This window comes from Salvelinus fontinalis, chromosome 22, assembly GCF_029448725.1.
Source record: "Salvelinus fontinalis isolate EN_2023a chromosome 22, ASM2944872v1, whole genome shotgun sequence".
NCBI classification, from domain to species: domain Eukaryota; kingdom Metazoa; phylum Chordata; class Actinopteri; order Salmoniformes; family Salmonidae; genus Salvelinus; species Salvelinus fontinalis.
Genome location: NC_074686.1, coordinates 5821926 through 5836287, shown reverse-complemented (window position 1 = coordinate 5836287; position 14362 = coordinate 5821926). Strand labels below are relative to the sequence as shown.

General features: G+C 46.7%; 1 protein-coding gene across 1 annotated transcript in view; it reads left to right on the top strand.

Annotated features, from left to right (window-relative positions):
* Positions 1-14362, top strand: part of ext1b (exostosin glycosyltransferase 1b) — a 117267-nt gene that overhangs the window by 77887 nt on the left and 25018 nt on the right. Inside the window, exons 5-7 of the mRNA XM_055876036.1 lie at positions 1911-2043; positions 3676-3794; positions 9637-9732. Coding sequence (XP_055732011.1) covers positions 1911-2043; positions 3676-3794; positions 9637-9732 — 348 coding nt within the window. The remainder of the gene's footprint in view (positions 1-1910; positions 2044-3675; positions 3795-9636; positions 9733-14362) is intronic.

Below are 14362 nucleotides of genomic sequence, written 5' to 3'. Positions count from 1 at the left end.
CGGACCCCTCCAAGCGGTATTATTAGCTCCCTTCTCAACCGCCCACCGTCGCTTTCCATCCACAACCACCCGAGACGTTACGCGTTGTTACCAGGCCAACGGCCAAGTCACCCCGCCACCTATTCCGGCACCGTAGGATTCAATAGAGAGCCTAAAAACACGACTGCAAACCTGCGTACGTTTTACGTTTTACCGATTTAGCACTTGCTCAAGGGCACAGCGGTAATATCGCTTTCTGTCGTGCCTCGATACCACAGCAGCAGCCACTTGCATCCCCCACCTCAGAAAGCAACAGGGGAAAATGGCCAGTCTGGTATTGGTGTTTGGATGTGTGAGTGACTATTTGGGGTCTATTTGTAAGGGGAATGGACTCCTCATGGGAGTGACTGGTGTTTCACTGTATGTACCACTGAACTGGTTTGTTCTTTCGTGCGTGAAGTACGTTTTGGGCACAGCTTCTATCTGTATGACTGACTGCTGCCCATACTGGTACTGAGTTCCAGGTTTATTTGGACGTCTTGTATGCAAGCGGCTCCTGGTAGAGATCTCGCCGTATTACTGGGGCTTCATCAAGTGGATGAAATGTTTGAGCATTGCGGATATAGACAAAGGCAAGAAATAATGTCAAGACATAAAGTATGGTAATCAAGTTTGGGAAACCCTGATCTAAAGAGTACTAAACAGGGTCAGTCTACTCTAGGGTTCTCCAACCCTGTTCCTGGAGAGCTACTCTCCTTTAGGTGTTCAATCCAACCCCAGTTGTAACTAACCCGATTCAGCTTCATCTCTGCATGTCTGGCAGACATATCAGTGTGGATGACGGATCACCACCTCAAGCTGAACCTCGGCAAGACGGAGCTGCTCTTCCTCCCGGGGAAGGACTGCCCGTTCCATGATCTCGCCATCACGGTTGACAACTCCATTGTGTCCTCCTCCCAGAGCGCTAAGAACCTTGGCGTGATCCTGGACAACACCCTGTCGTTCTCAACTAACATCAAGGCGGTGGTCCGTTCCTGTAGGTTCATGCTCTACAACATTCGCAGAGTACGACCCTGCCTCACACAGGAAGCGGCGCAGGTCCTAATCCAGGCACTTGTCATCTCCCGTCTGGATTACTGCAACTCGCTGTTGGCTGGGCTCCCTGCCTGTGCCATTAAACCCCTACAACTCATCCAGAACGCCGCAGCCCGTCTGGTGTTCAACCTTCCCAAGTTCTCTCACGTCACCCCGCTCCTCCGCTCTCTCCACTGGCTTCCAGTTGAAGCTCGCATCCGCTACAAGACCATGGTGCTTGCCTACGGAGCTGTGAGGGGAACGGCACCTCCTTACCTTCAGGCTCTGATCAGGCCCTACACCCAAACAAGGGCACTGCGTTCATCCACCTCTGGCCTGCTCGCCTCCCTACCTCTGAGGAAGTACAGTTCCCGCTCAGCCCAGTCAAAACTGTTCGCTGCTCTGGCACCCCAATGGTGGAACAAACGCCCTCACGACGCCAGGTCAGCGGAGTCAATCACCACCTTCCGGAGACACCTGAAACCCCACCTCTTTAAGGAATACCTAGGATAGGATATACCCCCCACCCCCCTTAAAAGATTTAGATGCACTATTGTAAAGTGGTTGTTCCACTGGATATCATAAGGTGAATGCACCTATTTGTAAGTCGCTCTGGATAAGAGCGTCTGCTAAATGACTTAAATGTAAATGTAAATGTTTATTACATTATGCAGCTATCTGCAACGTTCAGAATGTTTCTCTCTACTGGACACACACCTAATGCTAATAATATAGTGGGGTATGAATGAATAGTAGAACCTCCAGTGTATCTGTTTTGAGTGACTGGCGTTTTAGTGTCTAGGAATGTTCTGTTGGAGGGACTGGTTTAACCTCTGCCCATCTCCTCTTGCCCTCAGATCATCCAGGACCGGGTGCTGCAGCAGGAGTCCAGGAGCACCTTGATGTGGAACAGCCACCCCGGGGGGCTCTTCGCCCTGCCACAGTACTCTGCCCACTTGGGAGACTTCCCCTTCTACTACGCCGCTCTAGGTGAGTCCCCCTCTCAATCAACCAATCAATCCAATGTATTTGTATGGCCTTTTCACACCAGCTGTTGTCAGAGTGCTTTTTACAGTTACCCGTTCTGGATCCCAAAGAGCAAGCCCAAGCAGGGACACATTGGCCCGGGAAAAACTCCACTCCTCCATCCATCGCATTCATTGCATGGTAGCACCAGTTGTTCAGTGTCTGTGTAACAGCAGTCCTTTACCGATTTTGTCTTGAGCTATAGACATACTAGGGTTACACAAAGGAAGTTACCTTGCCACACCAGAATATCTCATCTCATTTTGTTGTGTATTTGGTCAAGTAGTGGGTACATGCTGTCTATGTTATGGGTAGAGTCCTTGTGTCTTCTTAAACATTTCCCTTGAGCCTGTGATATACTGCTAACCCCGTCCAAATGTTTTTTTGTTTTTTAAAATGACAAGCGTCTGTTTCTAGAACCTTGGATTCCAGCTGTGACAGAGTCTTAAATGACTACGTAGCCGAGACGCTGTCCCACGAGATCAATTGACTTGTTACAGTGGCTATAACGGCGTGCTACTCGAGTGACCCTTGATCGATGCTCGCATTAGGGGGCCGTTGACACGTCTAATGGCCAGTCCGTCGTTCGTTTCACTCAGTGCGCACGGCATACACCGCTGCGCCAGTTCACCAACACAAACTGCACCTCTGTAACAATCTGTGACCTCGGAGGCCTTTTAACGCGTCCCAAATGGCTGCCCATTCCCTATGTAGTGCACTACTTCTGACCCAGAGCCCTATAGGCCCAGCTCAAAACTAGTGCACTGTGAAGGGGATAGGGTGCTATTTGGGACTCTCACCTCTGCAACTCTATTGTCATCTCGTCGATGTAGTCAGCTCCCTCAATACACAACCCTTTTGATCGAGCACCTCGGCGCGAGGCGCAAATATTGCAATTGTCGCGGGGTGACGAGCACGGATTACCCCGCGGTGAGTTTCATTTGTTTTTCACAGTCAACCAATTAAGCATGTGGAGGTTTTAAAGAGACAAGGTGGAGTGTTGGAGGTCTAAATGAGACCGATAAAAGAGGGGAATCGATCTCGTAATGACACTCCGAATCCAATATGTTATTATGAGGAGCCAAAGCCTCTACCCCTTAGTTTAAAATGATTTTGTGTTCTGGATATGAATTGGACACCTAGTGAGATCAATCATTTAATAAGGAGTCTCCTTTCATCTCGTAAATAATAACGTCATAAATCAGCCGTTTATGTAAGCATGGCCTACAAGTAAATACTGAAGCCTAGCCACCAATAACTACAATGTGAAAACATACAGAGAACGAACCATTTTTAGGTCTAGTTTAGAACGATTTCTCACAGAAAAGTTTTTTTTTTTAATGCCTGCTGTAATTGAGGATAATGACTTTGAACAAACTGATGATTTGGCGAAGAAATGTACCAAGAGGCTGAACTTCTGAGAATCACCAATAGTTTTGTCCCTTTGTTCAGTTATAGACCGAGTGATGTCAATATCCTACTTTATGCTTGTCTGTGTTCCAGCCATCCAACTTGAACAAATATCATGTTTGTCTGTAATGTAGGTATCAAACCTTACCAGTAATACTGTACGTTTTGACCTGTTTTATGTTCCAGGTATAAAACCGTACCCCAAGTTCACGGCAGTCATCCACGCAGTCACCCCCCTGGTCTCCCAATCCCAGCCCATCCTCAAGCTGCTGGTGTCTGTTGCCAAATCACAGTACTGTGCACAGGTAAGAAGCCACAAACGTGTTTGTGTGTGTGCACATTCCTGCTCATGTCCTTCAATTGTCGGAACTCTCCCGAAACCCAATATTACTCCAACTGTGAGGGATTTCGTGGCATCATTGCCGAGACAAAAGGACATCTTCTCAAGCACCAGTGGATAAGCAACCTCTCTCTCTCTACCACCTCAGCGTTAACTCACGTGGATTGAATTCGAAAGGTGGTCTGTACCGATTGGTCATCTCTCTCTCTGTCTGCATGCGTGTCTGAAAGCCCCGTGGGCCAGCTGGATACAAGAAGTATTGGTTTTAACCAGGGCCGGGGGAATTAAACCAAAGTCCGATAGCTGTGTTTACTATAGTGTGTTATACACTCCCTAATGCTTCTTAAATGTGTAGGGAGGTGTGCAACCCTCCCTTCTATATAGAAATGCTTTGTATTCTAGATTGCAGGCTCCCTATGCAAAACGGAGAGCCAGGTACATAAGAAAAGTATCAACATTTACATCATCTCACTCTCAGCCCACAAAGACTTCCATGTTGAGGGGGCCGGGAAGTGGAGAAGAGGGATATAAATAAATGAATGGGAGGGGAGGGAGGGAGGGAGGGAGAGAATGAAAGAGAGTAAAGGGGGGGGAGAGAGAGAGAGGGTGGGGAGAGAATTGGGAGCAAAAAGCTTTTGAGACGGCGCTGGCAGAGACATGCATGCAGAGATTGTGGACTTCCTGCTGTGAGTGCGCGTGTTCCACAGTTTTACAGAGGAACTGTGTCTGTTGCTCACATCACTGGCACACATATACACACACTCATACTGAAACACACATACATGATACACTGAACTTATGATACCAACATTTTAGAATACCGTAGTACCGTTTCATGTGATACTACCAACATTTTCAGCCCTACCGAGCTAAATAACCCGCTGGCAGCTGTTTAAAAAATTGTTATGAAGTCAGTTGTTTATAAATTCAGTACATTTTTTAAGCAACAGCAACTACTAGTCTCTTGTATTCACCAATCCAATAATGTCCACTTCACTTTCATGTGCATATCAGCCGCATTCCGTACTGTTAAGGTGACCGTATTACCACCACACCGGCGGTTAAGATCGGTGTGGAATAACTTGACTGGCATGCAAAGAGCCCTGACCTCAACCCCATCGAACACCTTTGGGATTAATTGGAACGCCGACTGCGAGCCAGGCCTAATCGCCCAATATCAGTGCCCGGCCTCACACTAATGCTCTTGTGGCTGAATGGAAGCAAGTCCCCGCAGCAATGTTCCAACATCTAGTGGAAAGCCTTCCCAGAAGAGTAGAGCCTGTTAAAGCAGCAAAGCGGGGACCAAATATCAATACCAATGATTTTGGAATGAGGTGTTCGGCGAGCACGTGTCCACATACTTTTGGTCATGTAGTATATATGTAAAGAAAATATTAAATCAAGATTAGTCTGATGGGTGACAATATTAACCTATCACTTGTGAATGATATATTGTCACTTGTGAATGATGCCCATCTTGTGTGCAGTAAGGCAAGAAACAGTGCATTACTTTTTTTGTGCTACTTTTTAAAGTCATAGTCACACACCTCATGTAGCCTAGCCCATAGGCCTATATGTTTTGATAAGTGGCCCAATAACTTCTAAAAAATTAAGCACATTAATCCGCTTTGCAACGGGTGTAGAGCCTAACTGGCATACATACAGTATTTAGACCCCTTGACCTTTTTCCACATTTTGTTATTCTAAAATGGATTAAATAAAATAAAAAACACACAATACCTCATAATGACAAAGCAACAACTGTTTTTTAGACATTTTGCACATTTATGACAAATAAAAAGTATTCAGACCCTTTGCTCTGAGACTTGAAATAAGTTGAGATCAGGTGCATCCTGTTTCCATTGATCATCCCTGAGATATTTCTACAACTTGATTGGAGTCCACCTGTGGTAAATTCAATTGATTGGACATGATTTGGTAAGGCACACACCTGTCTATATAAGGTCCCACAATGGACAGTGCATGAGGTCGAAGGAATTATCCGTAGAGCTCTGACAGGATTGTGTCAAGGCACAGTTCTGGACCACTTCTCACATGTGAGTGAGAGGTGCTTCGGAGCACCCTGACGGGAGAAGGGAATTGTAATTATTATATTCTGGCCAAGAGCACAACGACCACTGGCCGCAAAAGGCATGGATTTATTTTAGCAGCATTACGGCCACAAAGGGGATGCCGCCGGGAAATTTGAGGCATTATCAAGTGCTTGTCAAATTGTGAATGAGAGACTGATGAAGTGTGTGTAGCCTGCACACACAAAAAACAAAGCAGAGCTCATGCCTTTCATGCGACTTTTTTCAAATCATCATTGGAGCCTTAGAATGTATTAAAAATCAAAACATATAGCCCAACGTTTGTATCACAACTAAAGTTGCATAAATAACTCTAAATTAAGCATATAGGGTTTCTTTAACCGCTCAACACAGAATAACCGCATGTGCGCACTTCCTAAAATTGTTTGGAGAAAAATATCCTTTCTATTTTATTCAGCTATGTTCAATTGTATTCTTCATACTATAAAATAATGCCACAAAATTCTAAGAAAATCTTGTCTGCTAAATTAACTAGCGTAGCCCACGTCAATATGGCATAGCCAGATCAGGACCTAACATAAGGACAACTCAGAGTACGCTATTCTGTTCTTCTGAAATGGACTACAGGAGATGCTAAATGTGTTTATGTTAATTAACGGTCAATTACCGTGAGACCGACAGTTATTTGCTTGACATTCAATGGTCTGACAAAATGTAATGACTGCCACAGCACTATCCCCTACCAGCCCTCATTCACCTGCTTCTCCACCCGCTCTTTCTGCACATCTATTAAAATATAATTTAGTCTTGATGAGCGGGGATGGAGCCTTGGATCAGTCTTCTGTTACATTTGTACATTTGATACATTGGAGCAGTGTGCAGAGTGAGCAAAATTAATACATTGTATATCATTTCATCCCTGATATAACCAAGAGCACAGGCCAGCTGAGTATAGGCTTTGCAAGTTCGCTGTCACGCAGCAGTGCCAGAGATTTAAAAACAGCTTTGCGACAGGCATGCTTGCAACTTTAGAGCAAAGAAAATGGCTTGTCTCTAGCTCAAATGTGTTTTGTTTTTATTTCACAGTCATTTTATATAATTTTACAAGCCAAGTGAGCGGGGTGTTTTAACCTAATCCCGGCCCACTAATTATTGGTTTGATAGCAAACAACGTTTAGTCATTTTACCTAGCTAATTATCACCCTGGTAACTTTACAGTTGGTCTATCCACATTTGATTGGCACAGGAAGAAAAGAAAAGGGTCTGCTACTCATGAGATGCGTCAAAGGATTCATAGAAACCTAACTATATTTTAAAAAAAATCGGTCTCTTTCTGGTGCCCCTTACATTCTGTTTGGTGCCTAACTTTACAATCTGGAGCAGGGTGTACGTTTGGGACAGAGGCGTGTGTGTTTTATGAGAGAGGGGGAGAGAAAGTGTGTGAGGGAGTGTGTGTCTGTGTTAACTGAAGTGTAGAGGGTTTCATGCAGTGTTTAATGCCACAATGGCATGCAGATCATTATGCATGTACAGTTGAAGTTAGAAGTTTACATACACTTAGGTTGGAGTCATTAAAACTTGTTTTTCAACCACTCTACAAATTTCTTGTTAACAAACTATAGTTTTGGCAAGTCGGTTAGGACATCTACTTTGTGCATGACACAAGTTATTTTTCCAACAATTGTTTACAGACAAATTATTTCACTTATAATTCACTGGATCACAATTGCAGTGGGTCAGAAGTTTACATACACTAAGTTGACTGTGCCTTTAAGCAGCTTGGAAAATTCCAGAAAATTATGTCATGGCTTTAGAAGCTTCTGATAGGCTAATTGACATCATTTGAGTCAATTGGAGGTGTACCTGTGGATGTATTTCAAGGCCTACCTAAAAACTCAGTGCCTCTTTGCTTGATTTCATGGATAATCAAAAGAAATCAGCCAAGACTACAGCAAAAAATCCTAGTCTAGTTCATCCTTGGGAGCAATTTCCAAACGCCTGAAGGTACCACGTTCATCTGTACATACAATAGTACGCAAGTATGAACACCATGGGACCACGCAGCCGTCATACCGCTCAGGAAGGAGATGTGTTCTGCCTCCTAGAGATTAAAGTACTTTGGTGCCAAAAGTGCAAATCAATCCCAGAACAACAGCAAAGGACCTTGTGAAGATGCTGGAGGAAACGGGTACAAAAGTGTCTATATCCACAGTAAAACGAGTCCTATATAGACAACCTGAAAGGCCGCTCAGCAAGGATGAAGCCACTGCTGCAAAACCACCATAGCAAAGCCAGATTATGGTTTGCAACTGCACATGGGTACAAACATTTGTCTTTTTGGAGAAATGTCCTCTGGTCTGTTGAAACAAAAATAGAACTGTTTGGCCATAATGACCATCGTTATGTTTGGAGGAAAAAGGGGGAGGCTTGCAAGCCGAAGAACACCATCCCAACCGTGAAGCACGGTGGTGGCAACATCATGTTGTGGGGGGTGCTTTGCTGCAGGAGGGACAGGTGCACTTCACAAAATAGATGGCATCATGAGGGAGGAAAATTATGTGGATATATTGAAGTAACATCTCAAGACATCAGTCAGGAAGTTAAAGCTTGGTCGCAAATGGTTCTTCCAAATGGACAATGACCCCAAGCATACTTCCAAAGTTGTGGCAAAATGGCTTAAGGACAACAAAGTCAAGGTATTGGAGTGGCCATCACAAAGCTCTGACCTCAATCCTATAGATTATAGGCAGAAATGAAAAACCGTGTGCGAGCAAAGAGGCCTACGAACCTCGAGGAATGGGCCAAAATTCACCCAATTAATTGTGGAAAGCTAGATGAAGGCTACCCGAAACATTTGACCCAAGTTAAACAATTTAAAGGCAATGCTACCAAATACTAATTGAGTGTATGTAAACTTCTGACCCACTGGGAATGTGATGAAAGAAATGAAAGCTGAAATAAATCATTCTCTTTACTATTATTCTGACATTTCACATTCTTAAAATAAAGCGGTGATCCTAACTGATGTAAGACAGGGGATTTTTACTCGGATTAAGTGTCAGGAATTGTGAAAAACTGAGTTTAAATGTATTTGGCTAAGGTGTATGTAAACTGTATATTCCTTCCTCCCTTTCTCCCAGTAGCACATGCGCGTAACCTTTTAAAAACGGGGAAGGGGTGAACAGGACGCTAAGCCACAGAATAGTTTTTCCCCCTGTGGTATCGTGATACTACTCTGTATTGTGATTCTTGGCCTGGTATCGTATTGTGAGTAAAGTGTTGGTATCATGACAACACTAATGTGGACGGGTATCAAAGTGAAGCGGATCGTTCAGGTCAACTCCAAGGTATACTTGCATGTTAGGGAAGTCAGTCACAGGGACACACAGTTCCCATGTAGCCATCATGTAACACATGATCTGAGGCGCGATTGTTGAAAAGGAATCCTATTTAAGCTCTCAATTGTGGGGTGTTTGGATGGATTTAAATGTCAGACATGTTTTGAATTGGATAATGAAATGTTGAAGACGTACAATGGGGGAATGTAGTGTTACGTGGTTAGTCAATTTAAAATGAAGTGTAATTTTAGAATGTCATATCTGTGATTCTCGTGAGATCTCTTTCTCCTGCTCTCTCACACCTTTAACTCCCCCACGCCCTTCAATAATCTCAATCGCTGTTTCTGTCTCCATGTCTCTTCCTTTCTCCCCAACTCTCTGTCTCACTCTGTCTCTCTCTGTCTCTCTCCTGTCTCAGATCATTGTGCTGTGGAACTGTGACAAGCCTCTCCCTGCTAAGCACCGCTGGCCTGCAACCTCCGTGCCCGTCATCGTCATCGAGGGAGAGAACAAGGTCTGCCTCTGCATGTCCGTTCAAGAGCTGGGCTGCCATTTTGGTTTCGCTACACAGCCTCAAATAAAATGCATTCATTTTGGCTTTACTTGCGCCCCCTAAGCCTTGTTCAGTGCCATCATTTTGGCGTATCTCTATGCTTTGATCATTTGACAACTTGAGCACAGAATTTCTGAACCCAGAAGCCCAACATTGCGATACTTGCGGGAACAATTTGCGAAGCAGACTCAACAAAGCAGAAGTGAAAAATTCTTCTTTGGTTTGTTTTCTTCTTTTCTAAAGGCACAAACTAGATTCAAGCTAATGTCTTAAGTAGGCGAACATGTTATTTACTCCCACCTTATATTGAAGGAGTGCCTTTTTGATTTGACGGTCTGCACATGTGCAGTTCGGCGCGACACAACCCTTAGACCCAATGACGTGTTCCTACGCGTGAGCTTAGCTAGCTAACGTCGCCATGACATCGCCTCCAAGTGTGACCGGGGATTTCTATTGGAGAAGCGGTTTCTAGGCATCGACATACTGTGCGTTCTTTGACTTAGCCTTCTGACTTTGGATCTGCATAACGCTGCCATATGCGTGACATAGCAGATGTCGTTAGCTGACGGCTTACTTTGCAATTCCATGCCACAGGCCACTGTTTAGGTAACGTAAGTTGTCAAGGAAATAACCTCTAACGATCTGTTGTGACATTATCTTTGCAACGCTTTGTAGTCGGTCAGTGTTCCGTAGGGGGTTCGACTAAAGTGTCTCACATCGTGAGAGGTCAAAGTTGACACAGGAAGCGTGATCTGAGTCAGTAGTTTGAGAGCCTGTAGCATTGCTTCACTCGTAACGCCACAAAAACGTTTGTTGAGCTGTCAATCAACCCAAGTGGTTTCTCTCACTCGTCAGTCACAACAGAGTGGGCGGGGTTTTGGTTTCTCTCCACATCCCTGAGTGGTTTTCTTACGCTGTCAATCACAGAGGGAGCGTGGTTTTGTGCTGTGGGTCGGCGACAACAGCCAGAGTTGAGTACAGCCGGGTCTGTGGTTTGTTGTGCTTGCGGCTGGCTCGTTGTTCACTGCGGCGGTCCCAGCCAAACGTGGCGAGCCTCTCTGAGCCACCAGCCTGGCGGTTGGTAGTGGGGGCACAGAAGGAGAGGAGAGTTATTTCTGGCGCCTCTGGGCTGGCATGGTGGCCATGTGGACACTGCTTTACGACTCTTCAGCTTAACACTAGAACCGCTAAATCAGTCATATTGACTGCATGATTTTAATAATTTTATTACTCTGCCATTTTTTAAGTCTTGCCCCCCCCCCCCCCCCCCCCCCCGTCCTTTACCTTTCCTAAATAAGTCTATATAACACAGTATCGTTGTTAGAATCTTAATATCACAAACAGAACTGGAGTTACAACCAGTTTTAGGAGGTCATGTCATTTTTTATGGTTTTCCCCCGCTGCCCCTCCTTCTCTCGACAGTAGGGCCTGCTCCACTCCTTCTCTCAACAGTAGGGCCTGCTCCACTCCTTCTCCCTACAGTAGGGCCTGCTCCACTCCTTCTCCCTACAGTAGGGCCTGCTCCGCTCCTTCTCTCAACAGTAGGGCCTGCTCCACTCCTTCTCTCAACAGTAGGGCCTGCTCCACTCCTTCTCTCTACAGTAGGGCCTGCTCCACTCCTTCTCCCGACAGTAGGGCCTGCTCCGCTCCTTCTCCCGACAGTAGGGCCTGCTCCACTCCTTCTCTCAACAGTAGGGCCTGCTCCGCTCCTTCTCTCAACAGTAGGGCCTGCTCCGCTCCTTCTCCCGACAGTAGGGCCTGCTCCGCTCCTTCTCCCGACAGTAGGGCCTACTCCGCTCCTTCTCCCGACATTAGGGCCTACTCCGCTCCTTCTCCCGACAGTAGGGCCTACTCCGCTCCTTCTCCCGACAGTAGGGCCTACTCCGCTCCTTCTCCCGACAGTAGGGCCTACTCCGCTCCTTCTCCCGACAGTAGGGCCTACTCCGCTCCTTCTCCCGGACAGTAGGGCCTACTCCGCTCCTTCTCCCGACAGTAGGGCCTACTCCGCTCCTTCTCCCGACAGTAGGGCCTACTCCGCTCCTTCTCCCGACAGTAGGGCCTACTCCGCTCCTTCTCCCGACAGTAGGGTCTACTCCGCTCCTTCTCCCGACAGTAGGGCCTACTCCGCTCCTTCTCCCGACAGTAGGGCCTACTCCGCTCCTTCTCCCGACAGTAGGGCCTACTCCGCTCCTTCTCCCGACAGTAGGGCCTACTCCGCTCCTTCTCCCGACAGTAGGGCCTACTCCGCTCCTTCTCCCGACAGTAGGGCCTACTCCGCTCCTTCTCCCGACAGTAGGGCCTACTCCGCTCCTTCTCCCGACAGTAGGGCCTACTCCGCTCCTTCTCCCGACAGTAGGGCCTACTCCGCTCCTTCTCCCGACAGTAGGGCCTACTCCGCTCCTTCTCCCGACAGTAGGGCCTACTCCGCTCCTTCTCCCGACAGTAGGGCCTACTCCGCTCCTTCTCCCGACAGTAGGGCCTACTCCGCTCCTTCTCCCGACAGTAGGGCCTACTCCGCTCCTTCTCCCGACAGTAGGGCCTACTCCGCTCCTTCTCCCGACAGTAGGGCCTACTCCGCTCCTTCTCCCGACAGTAGGGCCTACTCCGCTCCTTCTCCCGACAGTAGGGCCTACTCCGCTCCTTCTCCCGACAGTAGGGCCTACTCCGCTCCTTCTCCCGACAGTAGGGCCTACTCCGCTCCTTCTCCCGACAGTAGGGCCTACTCCGCTCCTTCTCCCGACAGTAGGGCCTACTCCGCTCCTTCTCCCGACAGTAGGGCCTACTCCGCTCCTTCTCCCGACAGTAGGGCCTACTCCGCTCCTTCTCCCGACAGTAGGGCCTACTCCGCTCCTTCTCCCGACAGTAGGGCCTACTCCGCTCCTTCTCCCGACAGTAGGGCCTACTCCGCTCCTTCTCCCGACAGTAGGGCCTACTCCGCTCCTTCTCCCGACAGTAGGGCCTACTCCGCTCCTTCTCCCGACAGTAGGGCCTACTCCGCTCCTTCTCCCGACAGTAGGGCCTGCTCCGCTCCTTCTCCCGGCAGTAGGGCCTGCTCCGCTCCTTCTCCCGGCAGTAGGGCCTGCTCCGCTCCTTCTCCCGAAAATTGAAAGTGCAGTGCCTAACTGATAATCCCACGATCATTGCCTGGAAACTGAACCTAAACTATACCGAAACTAATATCACACATATAACAACAGATTAAATAAATGAAGTATGATGGGGAGAATGGGTGAGTTGATGAGCGAGGGGAAGCAAACAATGCATAATTATGTAATCACCAATAGTGAATGAAGAACAGGGCGGGCCATTCTGTTGTATTGATCCACTCTAATTATAATCTTAAATGGTATCTACCCTATATCAATCCACTGAATCCAAGCGGTCATATCAGTCTACTCTGACCTACTTTGGAGTTGGCTGCACAGTGAGAGCGTGCATTATTGTAAATGCTGCACGTCTTTCAATATCTGGGAAAATATCCACATGTGAGCGAGTGTCAGAAGATGTGGTTTTGAGTCTTGTGGAACCTTACGTTGGCATTGGGAGCAGTGTCACCATGGACTATTTCTTCACTGTCATTGGCGAGCGACTCGCTTGCAAAGAAAACTAGTCTGGCCGGCACCGTGAACAAAGTGAGACGGGAGCTCCCTCCCTCTGCACAAAATAAGGTGGCTGCTCAGCTGTTGTACTCCACAACAGGGCTGAAGAATGACAAGACCACGGAACACAATGAGGAAACAGGCGACTACTACGCACTACAACCAAACAAAAGTACGTCAGTGTGTCAAGCAAGTGAATGTTATGAAGATTTGTGTCAACTGTTGGGACAAGGAGTAACAGCTAAACGAAATCCAACCGATGCCATTGCGTGAAGACGCACACAACATAAGCACGAGCTGACAATATATATTTTTTTTACTGCAGTCATATCAACACTTGTATACGTTATTATTCCTTTTTTTGTGCTGATTGTGACTATCAAGGCCACTTGGTAGCTTATACTGATGTTTAGGCTACCGTTTTCATCATTTGACCTCTGGTCTTGGTGGTTGGTGCATATTTCGTCTTCTCGTTATCGTTCTAAAAAGAAGCTGTTACCGTGTTCCAACACTTGTTTCAGAGTTGTAACAAAGGCATTCCACAGAAATGGTTTATTCAAAACCTAATTATAATTGTAAAAAATTTGGGGGAGGGGTTAGTTTTTACATAGCCTACAGTAACAAACTATTTAAAATGCTGTTGTGTTATTTGAAATAAATAAAACAATCGTATTCTGCGATCCAAGGCCTTCCTAAACAACCAAATGATTATGAAATGTATTAATTACACTGTTAGACTGCTCATTACTTTGAGGGGGGGGGGGGGGGTCGAGACCCAGCGGTACAGTGTTATTGTGGTTTGCACCACACATTTTGTTGCCTCTCGCTCTCTGTCTCGGTGTGTCTCTCGCACAGTCTTTCTTTACCCTCTCTCGCTATACTTTTCACTCTTTCTCTCCCTCCCTCTCTCTTTTTTCCCCTATTTCTTCCTCCCTCTCTGAGGAATGTGGGAGGCTGATTCCTGCTCTAAGAGCTCACATTCCTAGCGCGTA